The following is a 24,047-nucleotide window of genomic DNA, read 5'->3' on the forward strand; positions in this document are numbered from 1 at the left end:
GTGAATAATGCCTTATTCCTCTTTGCTTGCACATAGAGCTTTGTTTCACTCATTTTGCTCTCCCACCTTTCTCCCCCATCCCACTGATTGGGGCACAGTGGACAGTGAGCAATCAGCTGGTAGGTGCTTAGTTGCTGGCTGGGGTCAATCCCTCATGCGTTCCCAGGTGCATTAAAGGTAACTGGACTTCAATGAGCAACATACGTTTAATTGACTGGATTTTCTCTTGTAATAAAAGATCACAGACACACACACAAAAATGCATTTAAAATATTACCATTAATCTAATCACTCCATCTGCTTTCCTACTGTGAATGTTGCACCTCTTGTTTTACTTCCTACTACAAGCTGATGGTTTGTTTTAATACTATGAACCTGGTTCATATTCATTGATTTTTGTTGCTGGATGCTGCAGTGAAACTATGAAATCTTCATTTCTGTTTTTAGTGCTTATATAGACCTAGCTGGAAGTGATTTTAATTTTATTTTTAGATCTCTTTCATTTATATTATTCTACTTTCTATTCAGAGGCTGTGCTACATAGTTCGAGTTGAAATGTAGAAAGAAAAAAGTCTCAATTTTTTCCAGCTCAACCAATGAAATAAGAAGAAATCCAAACATTTGTTTTAGATAGAGGAATAAGGAAAGCTCATCCACATCCCTGTTTCAGAGATCGTATCACTACTCCTCGTTACATTAAAGATAGTTTTCCCCTTGGTCTTAAACTTGCTGCTACTATTCTAACCAGATACAGTTTTCCCTTCTCCTTTTTCAGAAGTGCCTTAGACGTATAATTATCAGAAACAAGTAGAACAGTAACAGTCTCTCTGTTCTTCATGCATAGTTTCAAACAGTATAGGATTCAACTTTTGAAAGTGTTACTTTCCCTTAGAAAATTGGGTCTCATTAAAAAGATTCAGCCCAAGTGCCAAAATAGCTAGTTGTTTTTTTTTTTTTTAATCTTATCATTGAGACCCTCACTGACATTTAAGTTTGTTAATTCCGCAAAATGTCTACTTGCAGTTTTACATACTGCAGTATCTTCATAAAACTGATGCTAAGTGCCTTTGGAAATCTAGCATTAACGCTTATAATTCACATAGCTCATTCAAAACTTTTATCCAGTGAGAATGTTTTCACTATTTTTAAACTGTCTTTATAATGACTGGCTCATGGTAGCCTAGCACTAAAATTTTATTTCTAACTCACATTCATCCTCCTATAAAATGTGCCTGCAAATGTATCAGCCAAGTTGCTTATTAGAACTCAGCTTCTATACAACGACAGGTTTTAAGAAACAAGCAGAATTGAACCAGTGTTTCAATACCAAAATAAAAAAAAAAACAGGATTAAAACCAGATTTAATGGTAACTCTGTGCATTACCTTATACAAAAGTATTAAACTAACTGGATCAGACTTCCTACTGTAGTTATATAGTCACATAAGACCCTGGAGAAAACAGCAAGGCCGGTTAGTAGAGCAGAGTCTGCTGGATGTAACTTACCATCCATTACATGGGTTTAATCTCCATTAAGACAGCAGGTGCAAGTCAGAAGTGACTCCAAGAAGTCACTCAGTATTAATTACTGGTGTTATTTTTGTCACTTCCTGTGTAAGTACCATCTCTTGGCTATGATTAAATGCTTGCACCTCTGTTTGCAGCTTCCCCTGGTTTTGCCAATGCTCTGCCATCTCTCAGTGGATACAGGGAGAAAGTAAGACCGAGATGATCTCGAACTGCTGTTGAACATTCAGCTCTGCAATTCCGGCAGTAAAACTGCTGAAGTGTTAAGGCACTTACATGATCTTCTATTAACCTAATGTGAAGTCCTCTAATGACACTGGCCACCTTAATCCTTGCTGAAGAACAGGGAGACTTCTTCCCAGGAAAAACAAATTGGGTTTGTTCATCATTTTTTGATGTATGGATGAATAAGAACAAAGATATTCAGCAGCATTTATCTCAGACATCATGTAAGAAGGGGCTGAAAAGTCAAAACATGCAATGCAAAAAAGTCAATCATACAAGGCACTTATGAGGGCTATAGTCATCCTTTCTCAGTGTAAAGTATTCTGGTTGTTGTCTCTGTGTTGAAAACTTTAAATCTTGAAATATATACACATTAAACATTTTTTTTCTTTGAAGAGTAGAAGTGTAAGGACAAAATATTTATGCAGGATGTAAATAAATTTTGGATGTAAACTTCCCTTGTAATCAGAAACAGAGAAGAGCTTTCCAGCAGAGAGCTCAGTCACTAAGTTGATGTAAATAAAAGAAGTTTCTCTGAAAATTCCCTCTTCATTCATATTCTTAAGGTTTTGTTTTTCTCCCATAGGAGATAAGTAAATCCTGCTGACTTCTGTAGAGGAAGGCCAAAGCTTGCAGTAGTTACGATAGCTACATTTTGTTCCCTAGCAATATGAAACTGTCACTCTCTTTAGAAAAGCTGCATTCAAAATGAGTAATCAGAAGTGCAGAAGTCCTGGTTATTGTCCCATAACATTAAATACAGTGAAATCACAGCACAGCCATGTATTATACACTACAGTGCCTGACATTTTTATTGCTAATGTCACCTACAGCTTAAGGATTTTTTTTCTCCATAAATCAGGCAGGATATTTTTTTCCTCCCTTCAAAAAGAAGTCTAAGGGCTATATTTCACCAAACAATGTCATACTTGTCACACATTAACCACAATCGTTTAATAAAAGAGAGAAGATTCTTTGGTCTGTACACAAAAAGCTGATCCTGAGCCATGTGCATCTGCCCCCTCAATAATGATTTTGTACTTATTCATCTTTTTTTTTTTTCTCGTGGGCTGGGATTTCTTTTTACTTCTAGAATACTGCTAATTAACAACAACAACAATGCCAACAAACACCTGAATAATCCTGAAAAACCTTATTTCCCCTTTATTTTGGATCTCTTTTTGTTTCTGTTTTCATTTTTTGGGAGTTTTGTTTGTTTGTTTGGGGGGGGATTCTTGTTTGTTTGTTTGTTTGTTCATTTGTTTCTTTAAAATAAATTGCAAAACAAAACTAATCAACAGTTAAGGAATTCTTTCTTTTCCCCAAAGCAAGCGAAGAGTGATTAAGGTGTAATGACTCTCCAGCTCCCAGATGACACCATCTCTATTAGACTCCTCCACGTATCAATAAGCTTAGGTTTACAAGGCATGGAAGTGTTTTCACATATCAGTCCAATTCTAGCAGATCTTTCCATAAATCTTAATTTACCTTTGTGTTTGCGTTACAATCACTGGATTTTTAGCCTATGCCAAGACAAACAGCAGAGCAAACAATGACCTATAACTCTCTAGAAAATGGATATTAAAATAAATATTGACGGAGGAGGAAAGGCGAGAATACAGGGTTTTCTCAGAAGCATTTTCTGAACTTATAGGATTAAAAAGGCTCAAATGATACCTTTCTCCAAGAAAGCTTGATCTCTCACCTTTCTGTGTTATGCTCAGGACACAGGTCTGGACAATTCATTTATTGTTTTCTCTTCATGTGTGCTTATGGTTTGAAGAAGACTGCCCAGCTGTGGTAAGGCATTTGAGTGACCCTACAGACAAACAGCATATTTCAAGGATTAGACTGTATTCTCTCAAACCATTGCTGTGCATTTTGCCTCATCACTTTTGTTTTCTTTTCCCATTTTTGACCATCCTGATGTCGTTTCAAAAAGCAGACAGGGCAAGTCTTCTGTCATCTAACTTCTGACGCCTAATCTAAACTTTTCCCTACTATTCCACTTCCTCTTGTCAGCACCGAGAAATAAGCACCTCTCAGACAATCATCTGATCTGTCTTGATACTGTCTGTAAGAGGAAAGAGACAGCATCCAAGCAGCACAGAACAGAATAGACTGTTTCAGTTGGAAGGGACCTAAAATGATCATCCAGTCCAACTCCATGACCAATTCAGGGCTAACTAAAAGTATATCATTAAGGGCATTGTCTAAATGCCTCTTAAACACTGACAGGCTTGGGACATCAACCACCTCTCTAGGAAGCTTTTTCCAGTGTTTGACCACCCTCTCAGTAAACAAATGTTTCCTGATGTCCAGTCAAAACCTCCACTTGTACAGTTTTGGACTATTCTCAAGCATTTTGTCACTGGATCCCAGGGAGAAGAGATCAGCATCTCCCTCTCCACATTCTCTCCTCAAGAAGCTGTAGAGAGCAATGATGTCGCCCCTCAGCCTCCTTTTCTCCAAACTAAATGAGTCCTAAGTCTTTAGCTGCTCTTCATAGGACAATCCTTCCAGCCCTTCCATCACCTTTGTTGCCCTCCTCTGGGTGCATTTAAGGACCTTCATCTTCAATTGTGAGTTGCAGAACTGCATACAGTAGCCAAGGTGAGGCCACATCAACACTGGATACAACAGGCTAATCACCTCTTATGCCTGGCTGGTTATGCCGTGTTTGATGCACCTCAGGATAAGGTTTACCCTCTCGGCTGGCAGGGCACACACCACTGACTCATCCTGAGCCTTCTGTCAACCAGCACCCCCAAAACCCCTTTTTGCAGGGCTGGTCTCAAGCCACTCCTCTGCCAATTCACCCTTGTGCCTGTCATTACTCTGTCCTAGGTGCAGAATCCAGTATTTCAACTTGTTAAATTTCATCCCATTAATCATAGCCCAATGCTCCAATCTATCTAGATTCCTCTGCAAGGCCTCTTGTCCCTCAAGAGAGTCAATAGCACCTCCCAGTTTGGTATCATCAGCAAACTTGCTAATGGTGCATTCAACTCCTGCATCCAGATCATTGATAAATATACTGAATAGAACTGGTCCTGGAACTGAACCCTGAGGAACACCGCTGGTGACCATTCGCCAGCCAGATGTAGACCCATTCACTACAACCCTTTAAACTCTGCCCTTCAGCCACTTCTTCACCCAGCACTCCATGAACGCACTCTTCCCACAGTTGGACAACTTGTCCAGAAGGATGCTGTGAGGGACAATATCAAAAGCCATACTAAAATCCAGAAAAATTACATCCACCACATTCCCTTCATTCACTAGGTAGCTGACCTTACCATAGAAGGATATCAAATTAGTTAAACAGGACTTTCCCTTTGTGAACTCATGTTGACTGGACTTGCACATCCCTGGAAACATTCTAGGCCAGGCTGGATGGGGCTCTGAGCAACCTGATCTAGTTGAAGATGTCACTGCTCATTGCAGCAGGTTTGGACTAGATGACCTTTGAAGGTCTCTTGAACCCAAACCATTCTATGATTCTATGATGACTACATTATTCTTCAAATGCCTTTCAATAGTACACAGTATAATCTCCGTAATTTTAACAGGAACTGAGGTTAGACTAACAGGTCTGTAGTTTCTTGCGTCTTCCCTTATGCCCTTTTTGTAGATTAAAATAACAAAGGCTAGCTTCCAGTCAGCTGGAACTTCCCCAGATTCCCTGTGGTAGATGATTGAGCGGGGTTCTGCCGTAACATCCGCCAGTTCCTTCAGTACTGTGGGATGAAGCCCATTAGGCCTCATGGACTTGTGAATATTCAGGTGATGCAACTGGGTCCCTTACATTTTCAGTGTCTACAAATGGAAAGTCACTGATCCCACACTAGTGGTCCTCCAGCTCAGGGGGCTGAGCAGACAAGGGTCTATCAGTATCATTAAAGACTCATTGCCTGTAAATGTTTACCAGCCCTCACAGGAAACTAGCAAAAGAATGGACAACCACTTCTGAAACCATCTCACATAATCCTCTTTCAAACACATTCCCATGTATCACAAATTAATAGCTCTTTCCCTCTTTCTCTCATCCTGTACTGTTAGCCAGTTAACAACAAACCCACTTTGTACCTCCTGTATTCACATCAAAACTGGAATGAGCTGCCATGCTCAAGAAAACACACAACATGCTAGGTAGTAAAGCAAATTAGAATCCATTTACTATAATCTGATCCTAACAATGAATTTTCTAGGGTGTAATTTCCATCAGAAGGAAGATCAAAGTGGCAGCATACAGGACTGGGGTTGTACATTTTTACCTAAGTCTACTTGATGAACAGTCTTTTCTATCCATATTTTAAGTCCTGTTTCACGTTTTCAGTTTCACCTGCACCCACAATGATGCTGCATTTAAATTTCCAACTTGAAAGACAGGGTTTGAAAAACACCCATTTCCCACAGTGAGTAGGAGGGTTTTCCTGCTGAAACCAGGAATATATCAAAATCAAAAAATAATCTAAACTTCCACTGAACATCACTTTTTTTCCTCATTTCCCTCTCTTTGAATTTCTTGGCTTTATTTTGACTTAAAATCTAATATTGAAAAATGACATTTTTAAAGCATTATTGGAATGTGAAATGGAACCACCTGCATTGCAAGTAATTACTCGTTACTTATACACGGGGATATCACTGGGGACAAGATCTCAAGGGAGCACATGCTGGTGCACGATCGCCCTCAGTACAACTATGTAGTGGTCAGTCTGGCTTCTTGTATGTAAAACTCTGATTTCATCGTAGAAATCAGTACTTCAAGGAATGTGACTGGCAGAATTAGCATGCTTGCATGATTTTTTTGAGGCAGATTGTGACTGTTTACTCAGCCCCTGCTCAGGTTTTGGCTTATCACACAGCTCTCGCCAAGGCTTGGTGCATGCTGAAAGCAGCCCAATTGGGTCAAAGAACGACCAACACATCCACAGGACATAGCAGGCAGAAGATAAGGGCTGTTCTGCATCTCTTCTTCCCTGCAGCCTTTGTCTCCTGTTTCTTTGTGTAGTACCTGCCAGGCAGTTTCTTCAAAATCCTCTAACTGATGGAAATGGTACAGACCCATGTCCCAAGATGGGAGGTATAAATGTGTCGGCTAACCCCAAAAGTATTTGGTGCAGGTCCAACACAGCAGCTGGACTGCTGAGTCTTACAAAAAGAAAAAAAAGGAAAAAAAGTAAGCAAAACCCCACGAACCTCTCCCCTCCCAAAAAAAACCCAAACCATGACCAACCTTGTTGAGGAATGGCTTGAAGATAAGGGACACGGATCTGCGGACCGGTTGTACGAGCAGAGCCTATTTTGAAGACCTTAGTACAAGTAGCAAGGTTAGGCCGCGGTGGGAACTGCTGACTGTTTCAGTAAAAACACCAAGGTCACTGAGACCTTGGCAGAGTTTCACAAACAGCTTTCAAAAGCACTACAATGTAGAATAAGCGTAGCTAGCAGCTGCAAGTAGGAGGACCGTGCAAATGTACTGTTAGAGCTTAAGCCAATTAGTAGGTGACAGTTATGCATAATTATCGTGAACTGTATAAGTATATGCTATTCGGGCTAATAAATCAAACTATGCTTTATCACTCATATTGGGTCGACCTGTGTGTTCCTCCGCCGCTCAAAACAATCTAACAACAAAAACCCACCAAAACTGGTATCCTTTTTGTAAACCGCCATTTCTGCCTGATCTGGCTCAACAAGTTAATAATCTCTCCACACTTATGGTTTTTTTTAAATTCTATTAGAATATAGCACTACATGAAGTCTACAAGAGAGGATATTATATCTCATTATATCTTTCTTGACACTCATTTTTTTTCCTCAAACTAAATTGGAAATGCCCTTGAATAGGATGAGCATTTGAACTGAAATGTACTATGAAATGTAGAAGGAGGTTTTCACAGGAAAAGGAGGAATGTGATCGGTTAAAATTCATTACTCTACACATTTTGTATTTGTTTCAATATCTACGTTGTAAGTCCTCCCTGTAGCACAGTCGAAGTCACTTTTGTGGGTGTCATTATTTTGCTTTAGGAGATAAAAACAACCTTGCCACACAAAGGCCACTCCTCTGCATCATTCAAATATGTGTATCTGACTTTTGGGCTCCAATGAAGCCTCAAGCTTCAGAGAATCTGGTGTTCATTTTGTTCAAAGTCAATGTCACGTGTCTGACAGTTGGTAAATTGAGTCTCTTTTGTTTTCCTGGGCAGGATCTCTCACTTGTTATCTTTCAGTGCCCTGAAAAAGATTGCTTTCAAAATTGAGCTTGTCAAGTCAACCGGTTCACTTCTGAACAATCTCTAGAATGTGCGCCTTCTGAGTCGATGCATTTTCATTCATTCATTTAGGGCACCTTGGCAATCAGTGCAATGAAAGAAAACACTGGTGGCTCACTCCCACAGATGATGGTAACTCATAATGCAACAGAACTGTGTAAGTATTTGTATTTATTCATATATGCATTTAAACACACATAGATAGCTATACGACTATGGCTGTCATTACCACATGCAGATCAGGTGTCAGTGAATCCGAAGTGAAGTCAGAAAACTAGATAAAGTGTAATAAAGACCAGTCAATTAGATAACGGGGTGGCATTTCTGTTGTCAAGCCAAGGATATACATGCAGCTTCTGCACCATCCAGAGCACCAAGCACAACAGGACGTGTCAAACACAAGAGCTGGGACCTGCCAGTACTTCATTATGCCTGATGGATTCTGTCATTATAGTCTAAAGTTTACAGTGGAAGATGTAAATTAAAAAGCAAAATTAAAAGCAACCGCCCCACTCCCCAAACTTTTCCTACTACCCTACTATTATTCTCTCAGAAATGTAAACTCCTAGAAAAGTATGACTTTTCTTTAAGTATAGTAAGAAGTCTTATACTTTCAAGATATTGATTTATGGGGGTGGGGAAGTAAAAATCTGCCCTTCAACTCTTCCTAAAACTGACACAACCCTCAAACTGATTTTCAAGCCTACAAGCATATTCATAAAGTGCCTGTTTTTGTGCTCTGTCAGGGAAGCACAAGTTTAAACAACAGTTCAAGGTTAAGAAATTGCATATACAGCTTCACTGAAACCCAGATCTGAAGCCAAAGGGATTTCAAAATTGTCTAGAGACTGAGAAACATTAAGTCAAGTGAGCAGTTAGCTTACGGAGGGTACATGAGAGACTGACGAATCCTGCAGAAAGCTTTATTTACTCATTCAGTCAATCTAACTATGCCCAAATGCCTCATCACACCAACAAGCGTAGGTGGACAGAGATGAACAGGAGGTACACTCTTGGAGGGATCTAAACCCCACTTGAAACTGGAGGTAAGAATTAATACTATATGCAGAGAGAGCAACTCTGCACCTGGGTCCAAGGGCAAGAACTAACCGGCCAGAATGTGCTATCTGGAACCCTATTTCCCATCAGATTCAGCGCTTTTCCGAGAAGATAACACTGGAGAGGAGACCAGCATTTGCAAGGAAACTGTCCTGGGTTCACTTGGGAGTGTTAATTTTCACAGGAAGCTGGAAGGGAACACAGTCAGGACAGTTAATCCAGACTAGCAAAGGATTAATTCAATACCATATGATGTCATGCTCAGTATATTTTATATATGCCTCAGGCCAAACCTCTGCTCTGCTAGACATGTAATTACAGGGCAAAATATTTCTTTCTGACACAAAGGGGGTCTATAATATAACTGGGGAAGCTGGCCAGGGGAGGGTATCGCTGCTCAGGAGCAGGCTGGGCATTGGCAGGTGGTGAGCAATTGCGATGTGTATTCCTTGCTCGTATATTTTTTTTACTGATATTATTGTTGTTGTTTATCTCTTCCTTTGGTGTCCTGTTAAACTGTTTTTATCCCAACCCATGAGTTTTAGTTTTTTTTTATTTTCCCCAATTCTCCTCATCCCACCAATGGTGGTATTTAGTTGCTGGCTAGGGCTAAATCATGACAAAAACATAATGCAACAAGTCATTAAGCATAGTTTTCTTATTAGTAAATTAGATATAACAGTAGATTACTTGCTCTTCATAGTCCCACTTTGAGAGGCATTTCATATAGGGCAGGATCTCAACTTGCTCAGCCAAGTTCAAATTCAGGCTGCAACAGGTCTCCTGGAGACATTTACTGCAAAGCATCTTTGTACTTGCTGTGTTCTTCACAGCACTAGAAGATGCTGAGATCTTCCCACTTGGAAAGCAATTCTTCCAAATTGGAAAGAAGGCACAACACTTTCCCATTATTCTGTCATATTGGAGTTTGAACTCCCTTTGACACCAGATTGTATCAAAAAGAAAAAAAAGGGGGGGGCGCGGAAGGATGAAACTTAGAGCTTCTGCAAAGCTTGGGAACTTTCTCTGAACTCAACTCATCTCATTTAGAAACTATCCCGTAACACCACCTGACATTCAGCAAAGAACAGAGGTTCTCAAAAGGATAGCAGTTGCTGTCAAAGTTGGCCTTTGCTCCTCTTGCTTAGAGGCACAAAAGAGTATAGGGAAAAAAGAAATAATACATCCAGAAAACACAGGGTGTATGAGGGACCACTGTACTCAAGGTTTCTAAGAAATGAACATCACGTTTTCAGAGTCTTCTTTTCTACAGGAATAAAGACATGTATATACACACATGCATAAACACATATATATTATGAAGAGAGGATGCCTTCAGATATAAACTTTTGCACAATGCTTGCTTGACTACAAATAAGGCTGTAAAGTGTCTTGTTTTTTTTCGAGATGTAATATTGAATTAGTCAAAAACTCGGTTTTGCCAGAATTTGCTCTTTCACAGACTTCCCACAGAACAAGGAGACTGAGAGAATACTTGCCGTTCTCCCTGCTTGGAATGACTGATCTAGATGAGTACATCCAAAGGTTCTTCTGTGTCCTTATACTAATAAGTGTATTTCTGCTAAAGTACATCTAACAAGGTACCCAAAAAAAGATTCTGAAAGAGCTGGTTCAGCTGGCAGTAGCAGCTCAGTGGATTATCATTGCTTTTTTCATTGTTCACATGCACTATGTGAGATGAGACAATCTGCACCCTCCTTCTCATGCTATATCCTCAGTAACCCCAACAGCACTAGGGAGCTCTCCAATGGCTGGAAAGACTTCCTAGCAGTGAAAGTCTTGCCTTCCGTGACCTTTTCTGTCTCATGGAATGAAGCCATGGTATGAAGATAGCCAAAATCAAACACTCCCTGCTAAATAATGTGACCATCCTTTTGTCTCTTTCCAAATAAGAGCTACTCCCCTTCCTCAGGTTTGCTGGCAGGACACTTCATTTTGACCTTAGCAACAAATACTTCTGAAATTATAGAGATTATCCGCTGTGGTCAGGAGATAAACATTATTATTTAAGTGTATAGCAAGAGAGAGGCAGAGAATCAGTGACCAACCAATATAAGTTAATGTCTCCGTGGGCAATTTATGTCCAAGGATATTCCAGATGTACATCAAGGGACATAGCTAACATCTGTCATGAGAATCCCCATTTTTCTATCCCTCCATATTTGTAACAGAACTATACAATGGCAAAATTGCTCGTACTTAGCAAGACCTTGTTACTCAAAGTGCTTTGGAGAATACCCTTTATACACACGAAGAACTTCATAACATGCTTGCAGCCTATTTTCTGTATTTAGGTTTGAAAATTCCATCTTCTGCAGGAATACTACCAAAAAAAAGAAGAGGTCAGCAACTGTTATGCAGAATTTCATTTGCTGTCATCTATCATACCAGACTGCTTTTCAAAAAGCAAAATGAAATCAAGCTTGTTTAAATCCATTCATATGATAAATGCCTATTTCCTGTCTCTGCCTCAATTTTATATTGACATGCCTGCCCTTATTAGATTAAGTACCTGCTGAAGTCAAAAGAAACTTAAAGAAATTCAAAATGGCAAAGAAGATCTAAATCTTTGTCACATACATATCCAGATATCCTAACTAAGGGCCGACTAAACACCAAAAAACAGGACAACCCTTCATATGAGGTAAGTATATTTCACTTGGATCCTAGAAAAATTTTATAATAAAAAATACAGTTACCTGAATGTCACTTCAGTCTTCCAGGAAGTTTCTATTAAATGATAATGCAATAGATAAGAATTGGCAAAATTAACAGAAAAAAAAAAATCCAAACCCAAAACCAAAGCAAAACAAACAACAACATAAAACAAACAAAATAAACCCCACCAACACATAGCTCAGAGACACTATTATAGAAGCATTATTCAGTTGATATGAACGAACTGCACAGATTTAACGTCAAACTACATTTGAAATAGCTCTCTAACAACAGAAAGACATGTTGAGACTGAGCCCATGAACAGACATTGTATCTTTCAAAATCATTACAAACAGCATCTCCACACTTTCAGAAAAGTTAGGCTTAAATTATTAAATTAGCAGAAATGCAATATGGACTTGCACTATCAAAAGGATTTCTAAAATGCAATCTTCCTTTGATAATTCCACTGACTGGAGATAACTAGCTTTTGCATTGATGATATGGAGTATATTACTTGCTCTTGGTCTACCTTTAGTGCCCTCATACTGATAATCTCTTAAGGCCATTTCCAGATGAGCGGATATTTCATGATTATGATACTCAGCCTGAAGAGCAGGGGGTGGTGGGTATATTAAAGTTTAGCTACAATTTACCAGTCATATCGGGAGCTAGTATAAAATTGAATCACTGTATTAAGGTTGTAGTTCCACATAATTATTTTTACTGACAGCACATGATTTAACAGGGCTAACTCTCTCCTCTCACTGCAACTCTGCTCAACTCACAGCAAAGTCCACTGCTACCTTACTTAAGCTGATTCAGTTACTTGCATTGCCACGCTCTAAATCAGAGCTGTGAAATCAGGCAGCTAAAATAATGCAAACATAAACAAACAAAACTGTAATGAAGCTATGGTAACTTCCACCAGTGTCAAATCTGACCCTGTGTTGTTCATTAATTGTAACTACTTCTTGATTTCAGGAATTTGTATTTCTGTTGTTTGCATCTGAACAGCAACTGCAGAGAGACAGTGGCATCTAAACGGACCAGTGCTATGGTCTAATATATGCATCATATTTCCCCCTTAGCATAAATTAAAGGTGAGGGTAAACTTACATCTGTTTGCAGGCAGCTAGGTTTGACCACCTCCTATCCAGCCAAACAGTCCTGGACTAGGGAGACCTTTTGAGGCAATCAGGACTAAACACAGATTAAAGAATTTCTGTTGACCCCAGAAAAGGGAGCAATGTCAAGCTCTTGGGGCTGACCTGAAGCCAAGATCTCCAGTGAGAGACTAAGTGCACCATTTTCCACCTGGAGAACTGACCACAGGCATTTGCACACAGCCAAGCCAGGTCAGCTCTTGTAAAAGATGCTGGTTCACCAGAACTGCAGGCAACGAACAGAAAGCAAGCAGAACATCAAGAACATAAGAAAGCAGTGGTCCAACAAACTAAAGAACACAAGCTGTTCATGAGCTCCATGCAGAGAAAAGACTTTTTTGATGGAGAAGGAACTGTGTTCACTGCCTATGGGAAGGGGCAGGGGCCATGTGATCACAGAGGCTGAAGGTTATCCCTAGCTCTTATTTATTCAGCAGATATTTGCCTTTGGTTTCTTTTCCATTCCTATTGGAAATAGCTGAGCTGTCTCACCAAATTTTTGTGAAGCATCATCCAGACAATGATAAAACTGTAAGGTCCTTGGATGAATGATACCACAGAGGTGAACAGTATTTATTTCTTTCAGTTTTAAATATTGCTAGTCTGCCCACAGCCGTGGCTGCAGCACAGCTCAGGGCTGCCCCCTTGCTTTGGGGACCTTGGAGAGAGCTGGAGGAACCACTTTGGGGCTTTTTTGGCGGGGAGGCTGAGACTCCACGATTTGGCCTCCAGCTGAGCTACAGCATCAATCCTGGAGTGACAGCAGAGCTCACACATTTGGCAGTTAGTGCCTTTAGACAGGTACAAATAATTCACAGGCCAGCAGGTGGCTGTGACAGACAGCAACCTCGGAGTGATGGCAGCCAAGTTCTCTGCTGAAGCGAACTGGGACAGTGTGGCAGGGAAGCCAGCAGAACTCCAGCTCTGAAGAGTGAGGCGCTCAGCCTATCCAAAGTCACCAAGCAATTCCTGTGTACTAACTACTCATTTCAATTTCATCAGGATCTTGCAGCCTTCTCCCTGCATTTTATCCTCTGCTTCCACTCCTTTTACTTTAGTTTTTCTCTCCCTCAGTACACTTCCCTTGCCATTTTCCAGTCTTTTCCATTAGACATCTCATCCCCTCATGTCTTGCTTCACATGATGCACTGACCTCCTCCTCTCATTTTCTGAGCCAAACATCCTTCTCTGACTTAAGAGATGTTTCCACATTTAAACTCTACAGTTATGAAAGAGATGGAGGCAAAGGGTGGGAGTTCTGTGGAGTCGACACACAGATATGTGGTGCAGTGTTTCAATCTGTGGTATACATTTTTAGATGAAGAGTTGAGAAGATTGTTTGCTTCTGCTAGTTTAAATAAAATGAAAGGGCACAATTCTGAACCTGACTTATTAATTGGGATACTCTTTGAGCTACTTTAAGCACACAGTGAGGTACAGAAGCAATGTCAACTATAATCACTGTAGGTTCTGTTATACTTAGAAATTAATCAAAGTAGCTACTACAGAATAAATACTTTCAAGTAGTTTCAGGAGATGAATTTCTTCGTAGATTCTCTTGCTCCAGAACCAATGTCCTCATAGGGGATTATGTCTATCCAATTAACCTATAATAGTTTATCCTAGGAGAAGTCCAGGAGTAAATGGATCTTAGGAGAAAGTTTTCCAGTCAAATTCACTTTTCCTGCAGCTTTGCTCATTTGTTTCAACTTCACGTCTTTACTGCCTGCTGAATCACAGAATCCCAGAATGGCTGGAGTTGGAAGGGACCTCTGGAGAGCATTTAGTCCAACCCACCTGCCAAAGCAGGTTCACCTAGAGTAGATTACACAGGAATGTGTCCAGGCAGGTTTTGGATGTCTCCAGAGAAGAAGACTCCACAACCTCCCTGGGCACCCTGTTCCAGTGCTCTGTCACTTTCAAAGTAAAGATTTCTTCATATTCAGATGGAACCTCCTATGCCTCAGTCTGTGCCAATTGCCCCTCCTCCTATGGTTGGGCACCACTGAAAACAGTCTGGTCCCATCCACTTTACATCCACTCTTGAGATATTTTTAAACATTGATGAGATGCCCTCTCAGCCTTCTCTTCTCCAGGCTGAACAGATCCAGTTCCCTCAGTTTCTCCTTGTAAGAAAGGTGCTCTAGGCCTCTAATCATCTTTGTAGCCCACCGCTGGACCCCCTCCAGTAATTCCTTGTCCTTCTTAAAATGCGGAGCCCAGAACTGGATGCAGTACTCCAGATGCAGCCTCACCAGTGCCGAGTACTGAGGTCGCTTCCACTACAGCCTGTGCTCTTACAGAAGAAACCAGAGAAGGAAAAGCATCCACTGCACTGGGAAGAAATAGGGATTGGGATAGAGACAGGCAGGGTTATAAAGAGAATACAGCATTTTCCCCTCCAGTAACCAGTCATAACAGCTTGTGGGTTAAAACCAGGGAAAGATCTCTAATTACACCATGCAAGGAGCTCATGAACATAGCTATGACTCAGTGATGCTAAACATCAGGCTAGCAGAAGATAAGGTATGTATCACTGAAGAGGCACACTCCTGGATAATATTGTTGGCCAGCCAACAATACTATGAGCTGGACTGAAGGAAACATGTTTGGAGTTTGTTTCAAATCTCTTGGAATAGACAGGGGTCTTTGAATTTAGAGGACTGTGGATCAGGACTTGTGGTTCCTATCCCTCACTGGGAGTCTATACCCAGCAACCAAGAAGAAAAAACAGAAGTTCTGCCTCTTTACTACCTTGCTCCCTCCTTTCTGTGCCTGGTGAAGTTCTGACCAAACTGAGGAGTGAAAAAGCTTACCTGCTACTGTAACAGAAGGAAAACATCATATCTCATACTTCTAAAATACTGTTACCTTGAACACCATTGAGAACTTCTAGCTGCCAATAACTGTCATTTACTTTTAAAGGGGAGTGCAGGCAGGGTTTCATAGTGAAGAGAAGAAGAATTAGTTGCACTGCTAACCACTTTGCATGGCTTGTTTCCACCACAGAGTGTGCTTTTTGCAAACTTCTCTGCTTACAGCATAGAGTTCTTTTTCTTCCCTTACCTTTTTGTGAACTCCAGGAAAGACTCCCTATCATCACAAGCTCCTCAGGTTACACTGGCAGAGCTCCAAATAGCAAACACGTGATGGCACAAAGCATTCTCAGCCCCTTTGCTTAAAGGAAAAAGTCTTCATGACCTGTCCATTAACTGTAAAGCAGAAAAATATATAACTGTGATAACACTGATCAGGTTAAACAATTCACTTGGCTTCCCAAAAGCTCACCAAATATGGAAGCAGAAGAAGATGCATATAAAGCAGAGGCTAGAGGGCTTTTTTTCTGAAATAGATGTTTTGTGTACTGCAATCCTACTTAACTGCCTTCAGTAAAACAGGCCACATCTGAAAACCCATCATCTCAGAAATGCTAGAATGTTCCAGAAGTGTTATGTCCATTAGCATCACCTTCATAACCATATTTCTTAGGGAATCTCCAAGGAGTTTAGAAACAAGCTTGTATCTACACCAGTGAAGCAGGGCAAAGCCAGCTCAGACAGAAGTCCTCCTTTTAGTACTCTCCATGTTGTATCTTTGCAGCCAAATATTTTCAAAACAGCTCTTTATTCAAATTTTCAGAGGAGCTCTGGTCTACCACTGAGGGAGCTGAAGAGGGGGAGAGTTTAGAAATGTGCCAGGAGCTCTGCTGTTCCTGAAATGACACTAAATGTCAGACTTTTTCAGTATCCAAGAGAGATGCAGCATCCTAAGCACCTGGAAGATGAGGCCACCCATTGAAGGAATTAGGAACTAAATGAGATGGAAACTTTTGCCTCATTCTTCTAGAGCCATAAAACACATCCACAGTCAGAAAGCAAATATTCAGTACCATCTCTGGCCATATGAAGTTGTTCCTGTTTTCAGTCTCTTCGTGCACTCCAAACCAATCTTAGCACTGTTGCTTTTTATCACTGCTACTACAAGACAGTTAGATTGCAATGAACATGTTTATAATGAAATCAGTTGACCCAGAAAAGGAGTGCTAACACTGGTCTAGATTGAAAAACAAATACAAGTAAAAGTTTTCTCTGACTGTAGGCAGTCCATGCGAAAATGCTGTAGCAATACTAGGGACTGACCTGTAAAAGAGGACTGGTACTAAGGTCCCCTGTTTCTGTGCTTATGCCAGGTTCCTAAGCTTTCCTAAATTTTCCACAGTTTTAAGTGAGTGACCTACTTAAGAAAATGCAATTAAAATAAGAGAGCAATAGCATTTCCTTCAAGAAGGTCTAAAGTTTCCTGTATTTTTTTTCTGAAAAAGCAGAGGCTTTCTTGGATATTGTATATTATTGAGATAAAGCAACTTATTTTTGCAGAGGTCAGTTTCAGACTCCTTTTAGAACTGTGGATATTCATTTACTCACACAAAACATGCCTAACGGTATGCCCACTCTGCTTGTTTGTTTCATTTACCTTACAGTTTCATGTAATATGAATAAAGTTCCTTCATAAAGCGATGGGGCTTTTGGGTGCCAAGCCCAAAATCTACAGGATTCCAAAAATGCTGTAACAGCACATCTCTTCATCCAGGTTTCTATTGATTAGATGCTTTTCATCATCTTTTACTCAAAATGGCAATGCAAAGTAAAATAGTGCACTCACACACAGAAAACTGCAAATCCACTCTCAGCTGTCTTTCTTTGTTTCTGCTCTGACTCTCTGAGTTTTCTCCCAGCCACTCAAAAAAACCTTCTTACTTATAGTACCTCCCAAAGACCATAATAAAATCAAATATTTGACTTGTGTTCCCAAGTGAAGAGAGTGTGTGGACGCATGAAGGTGGAAACAGAAAGTCATGAAACACTGCAGAGAGGACTGGACACTAGAATACCATTACAAAAACAGCCAAAATCCATTAAATTTCAAGCTGATGTCAAGCATGTCAGGACTGGCTGAAGTTCAGTTTAAAAGACAACCATATAAAAATGGCTCTTCCTCCTCTGGTAAATGGATTCTTTGTCAATGTATTACAGTTATAGTTCACATTACTGACAGTACACGTTCAGCAGCAACAATAGCTGGCATTTTAAACTACATTTGTCCTACTGTTTACAGCCAGGTCTGCTCTGGGTGCAGAAGCCCAATTTGACTCCAGCGCATCCCCTCCCTGCAGCGCCCATTCACACTGACTGCAGACACTGGGATGTTCGCAGTGCCAGAGGAAGACAAAGCTCAACCTGAATTTCACATTTGAGAGGCAGGGTGTGCAGGGTTTAAAACTGCTTTGTAGGATTGAAGTATAAGCATCTTACCACAGAAGGTCTGGCGTACTGTTTGTAATTAAATCTAAATCTCCTGAGGAACATTTTGTCCCAACCATGAGCCCAAATTTCTCCTTTACTGCAGAGCTGACACTCCAGTCTGTGAGCTCACATTTCATAGTAAAATAGTAATGAAAGGAGCTCCAATATTTTCTGTTTAACATTTCAGCCTTCTCAGGGGTAATAAAACAAAATATCCCTACAACAACAGGTAAGTCCAACAAATAAAATGTCAAGCTACTTTAGAAATAAGCTTGTTAAGATAATAGAATAAATCTCTTGGGTAGCCATTAATTGCATTATTTCACGCATTTGGCGAAGATGCTTCCAGAAGACGTATGATAGCTAACACAAAAGGATGTGCTACTTTTGTATCTCTTCTTTAAAATGAATTTAGTACTTACAAAAAGATATCTGATTCATATCTGAGAAATCTAAAACTTTCCCCATATCCTTAGGAGGAATTATACCACTGATAGTTCTGTTAACAAACCAAAGTGGAGCCTGCACACTTGGACAGAGGGAGCCCCGTGCTGAGACTCCAGGGCAGGGATCCTCATCCAAGTCCTCCTGCCAACAAAGTGACCATGGGGGCAAACTTGTTTCTCTGTTACATATCTGCAATGTGAGGTTAACCATACTTCACAAAACATTGAGATCAGGGCAAACCTTGTTGCAAGAGCTCTGTATTTTTATTATCATTGAATTCCCTAGCTGCACTTGTAACATAAAGGGAATAAAAATCTCCATATCAACCAAATAAGCAGCCAAGTTAAGCATAAAACAACAACACGGGATACAACCATATTTGTCCACTTGCATTGCTTCCTGCAAATGAAGATCACAGTAAGATCCCATTCTCATAGTTACTCAACATCACAAAACAAGAACCTATCAGTTAAACTTAACTTTTCCTATTATGCTTTCTGAATGACTTGCCATTGCCACCATAATACGACATGAAAAGTACTGCGCTCCTTGGCCTCTATTTTTGATTAACCAGATGCTCTGAGAATTTCTGTCTATCCCTAATCATAATTAAAAGTTGTTATTCGCATTTCAGTGTGGCTTGCTTGCGATTAAATCTATTTGGAAAGAAACAACTCTTTTTCTTCCATAGAAACAATTTACTTGGTCTTAAAAATAAAGTACACTTGTTAGATTAAAAAGCTGATTCTGATCACTCCTTCTGCATGGAAGTTATTAATGAAGTTTCCTCATCTCCCAGTGCCTCTCACAAGAGGTGGAGAAATTCAGCATCTCTCAGAAGATGAGTGGCATCTTGGAGAAGATTGCAATATGACAATGAGAGCTCTTGCAGCAAGCCCTGTTTCTGCCCTGAGAGCACAGGGATGTGCTAAGATCCATCTTATGAGCTGTCGGACGAAGGAATTTTTGAAGGCTGTCTGGCACAGAGTGGTTCTTTCCTGCATTGAGGTGCACACAGATGCACAGAGAGCAACTCTTGGTTTGCAAATCTTTTCCCTGGGCTCAGATTCCTGGTCCTCCGCTTTCACAGTTTGGTCTAAAAATCACGATCTTGCCTTATGACTTTTGCTGCCATTTATAGTTTGGCTTCTCAAAGGGAGATTTTTCACTTCTTATTGAATACAGCTGTCACAGGACCTTGTAGGTTTTCTCCTTCCTGTCAGCCTCAAGGTGTTCAGCATGTCAGACCAGTCTCTCTGTCAGTAGAGAGGCAAGAAACAGGGAAAGCTAAAGAAAAACAAAAACTGGTGGGGAAAGCAAAGCACTACTCCCCTCCACAATGACTCCACTCCTACCATCAGGCACATGGCACGAAGATAATTTTAAATCCCTCAGAGTTTACAACCTGACAGCTTCTGGTTTAGACTCCTTGTCTGCATATCAGTACTGCACAGACACAGGCAGACATTTCTCTCTCTTTCTGCCAGTGAAAGGAAGAGGACACTGTGCCATTTTTCCACTGCTCCATCTCCTTGTATGTACAGAAGCAACCCTTTTGGCTAAATCTCACCTGCCAGTGACAATGCACTTGAGATGACAATTCATTCTGCCTGATTTCAATGGTGAAATAGCACTTGGGAAACTGATGCTGCTTTGGTATAATTTAAAGTACTAACATGTACTATATCCATAATCAAACACATTCACTATCAGCCCAAACAGACGCACTCATTCACATTGTTTCACCAGAAGCCTTTATACCACAGAAAAAAAAGTTTGTCCTCAGTCTGTAAAGATCATCTTGAAGACTAAATATAAAAATTTTCTGCAGAGAAACAGGTTTTGTTTTGTTTTCTTCCTGCACACTTTATACAGCAGTGTTGTGCATAATGCTGTAAGGATGAGGGCGTAAACATGGCCCTAAGAGCTGTATCCTCTAAATTACACAGTGATGCTGTGTGAACATATCCAGTAACAAAGGAAACAAAGACGACTCCTACTCTTCTCCAGTCCTTGCCTATTGGAAGCTCTGCTTGAGCTAAATATATAATCACACAAAACCAACAAAATTGTTACTGGCAATACAAAAAATGGGGTCAGTCCAGCTGCTGAAAGCCTGTGTTTGCTGCACTTCCTCGGCCTAAACCTATAATTCAGCTTGAGAATTGAAAGCAAAGTTGCTTAAGTTTTGACATACTAGTTCAGAGAACAAAACAAACCCCTAGTCTGATTACAGACTATTAGGTGGTAAATCATGGCCACTCTATCAAATAAATCTGTTCTGTAAAACCTACATGGACAGAATAGCCCTTCTGAGAGGCCTGGGATAACAACAGATATTTTGGTCTTCACAGACATCACAGAGGGTGAAAATGTGACAAAAATACTTATTCTCTAGAATAAATCACTGAGCTTTGATTAAATTAAATTGACCCAGGGTAAAGTTAGCTATAAAGCATAGATCTTAATTCCAGTTTTAACTAAGATGAAAATCATAGATACATGTAAAACAAAGAAGATACCTTTTCCCACAAGGAATCAGAGAGCTAGGAGATGGAAAATCAAGCAACATAATTCCTGATAGATGCCAGCTTTTGAGTATATGAGAACAGCCGAGTCAAATGTTAATACAAATTAACAACAGATGCCCAACTTCAGTTCAGCTTCACACCGCAGACCTTGGTCAAATCCTCAGTTTGCATCTGCTGCAGAAGTCCTACATGGATCTAAATGAACACCTGCAAGTCCCAGTTAAAGGTGGTGATTGCTTTGCTGAGTGCCTCCAGTAACTTGTCGATGGTGAGTGCTTGCCATTGGCTGTCATGTGCTTTTTGTTTCAACTGCAAACCAGAAATGATTTTTCTTTTCAGATTTCCCACAAAATCTGACTTTCAAGTGGAGGTTGGGGCTGGTTACTATGACCACTGTAACTGTTTACGAAGTAGCAAAGATAAACAGAAGAAAGGGGAATGACTAACCCTCTGTTTAAACACTTCGCAGCTTCAGATCCACCCACTTAGAAGTTAGTACAGTGTTTTACTTGTACCTTCATTCTTCAAGAAGATTCAAAAATATTTTTCCTCAGAGTATTAGAGGGGACTGAACATAAATGCCAAGGTATTATCTTCTTCCTTTCTCCCCACTTCAGGGGCCGTGCTCTGTGAGATTATCCTAAATACATCTCAGTGTCTTAGTCATCTGTTGCTGGGTGATCAACTATAATATATACCTACAGCAACTGTGCCAGATGCTGCAACACCTCCTTTTTAATGTTTATCTGTCCTTCCCTTACCACAGTGTGTTCTTCAACACCACAACCATTTTCATATCATGATTGGAAGGACTGGGCTGTTTTTCTTCTCTTCAAAATACACAGACTGTGCACAAGTGACACAGGTTTAAGGAGGAAAGAATGAAGATGGACAGATTCCACACATGACTTTGGTAAACAGGACTTTATTTTTGTCTTCATTATTTTGTCTTAATCAGTGAAATTTCATAATCCATCAGCTTTCATCATAAATGGAAAAAACTGATCTGCTTGGAAAGAACAGAGTTTCTTTTTGTATTCAAGTTAAGAGTACCCACATCACTTGAAGTTAGATTAATTTGCCAGTAATACTACAAAAAAAAAAAAAAAAAAAAAAAGATGATCCTGGGACAACAGTTCAATGCCCACTTCAGTCCCTTGCCCAAAGGGCTCAGCACAATGTCTTTCTGGGACCTCCTACTCTGAGGGAAGCAAGGAAACACAGTCCACATTAGCAGCAAGCAACATCTCTGTTACCAGCCTGATCCATTCTATAAATTATAATAGCTTCCACAGATTGTCATTTCTACTCTTTAAAAAGCCATTCGCTGAGGTCTTAAGTTCACATGCAACTATCCACTCAGAACTTTGTTTTAGAGCAATAAATTCCCAGAATCACAGAATGTCAAGGATTGGAAGGGACCTCAAAAGATCATCTAGTCTAATCCCCCTGCCGGAGTAGGAACACCTAGATGAGGTTAGAGAGGAATGTGTCCAGGTGGGATTTGAATGTCTCCAGAGTAGGAGACTCCACAAGACCCTGGGCAGCTTGTTCCAGTGCTCTGTCACCCTCACTGAGAAGTTTCTTCTCAAATTTAAGTGGAACCTCTTGTGTTCCAGTTTGAACCCATTACCCCTTGTCCTACCGTTGGTTGTCACTGAGAAGAGCCTGGCTCCATCCTCAAGACACTCACCCTTTACATATTTATAAACATTAATAAGGTCACCCCTCAGTCTCCTCCAGACTAAAGAGACCCAGCTCCTTCAGCCTTTCCTCATAAGGGAGGTGCTCCACTCCCTTAATCATCTTTGTTGCCCTGTGCTGGACTCTCTCCAGCAGTTCCCTGTCCTTCTGGAACTGAGGGGCCCAGAACTGGACACAATACTCCAGATGTGGTCTCACCAGGGCAGAGTAGAGGGGAAGGAGGACCTCTTTCGACCTACTAACCACCCCCCTTGTAATACACCCCAGGATGCCATTGGCCTTCCTGGCCACAAGGGCACAGTGCTGGCTCATGGTCACATTGGCTCATTGAACACAGCCATTCATGTACCTGATGCAGGAATGGGAGCTCAGAGCACCTGATGGGATCCCAGATGACAAGGTGGTCACAACCAGCAAAGTGTGTCAGAAGCCACGGGGTCTTTTGCAAAACACAAGGAAAACAACTCTCTCTAACCATGTCTTTCAGGAAGGACAAAAGAGACCCCCTCATTAACTGGACTAGAATCACTGGATTGAAACCTAATAGGGGAAAACCTGGAAAGGTATAAGAGTTTTCATTAGTGTGACTGTAAAGGGATGGTGCATAAAACCTGTAGCTTGACTTATGACATCATCAGAATTACAACAGCTGCCAACAGCAGCGGGAGCAGAGCGTGGAGGAGACATCATGTTCTCAAGCTGCTGGGATCAAGCTCTTCACTCTCAATGGGACTTAAGCTCCTTTCTCCCCTGGGCACTTGTGAACATCCCACACAGTATATTCCCACTTAGGCCCATGTTCAAGCACTTAATTAGAACAGGGTAGTATTATTGGCTTCTTTGCATAATCTGAATCACATTAAAGACTAGATCAGATAGAAGCATTTCATGAACTTGAGACTCAAAAAGGATGCATAAATAAATTCTACACATCTAGAATATGTAATGTATAAATCCATTATATTTAGAGGAAAAAAATTGTTGAAGAACAGAAAATACAAGAAACTAATACTACCAAGTTAATCTGAAGAAAAATCAAACATCAGTTTCCCAAAATCAAAAGGTTTTAATAAAACACTGGGAATTAGAATCTCTTTATTACCTTATATTTTTTTTTTAGAAA

At 40.4% G+C, this 24,047-nt stretch overlaps 1 protein-coding gene across 8 annotated transcripts in view; it reads right to left on the minus strand.

Moving 5' to 3' along the window:
* Window positions 1–24,047, minus strand: part of TSPAN4 (tetraspanin 4) — a 443,521-nt gene that overhangs the window by 264,468 nt on the left and 155,006 nt on the right. Inside the window, exon 1 of one of the 8 annotated variants that reach the window (XM_071809025.1) lies at window positions 16,006–16,054. The exons of 6 other annotated variants lie outside the window; for them this stretch is intronic. In XM_071809025.1, the coding sequence (XP_071665126.1) occupies window positions 16,006–16,039 (34 nt within the window). In that variant the 5' untranslated portion in view covers window positions 16,040–16,054. Of the gene's footprint in view, window positions 1–3,462; window positions 3,571–16,005; window positions 16,055–24,047 lie in introns of those variants that run through there. One more of the 8 variants, XM_071809030.1, reaches the window with a different exon arrangement.

This window comes from Patagioenas fasciata, chromosome 5 (genome assembly GCF_037038585.1).
Source record: "Patagioenas fasciata isolate bPatFas1 chromosome 5, bPatFas1.hap1, whole genome shotgun sequence".
NCBI lineage: Eukaryota > Metazoa > Chordata > Aves > Columbiformes > Columbidae > Patagioenas > Patagioenas fasciata.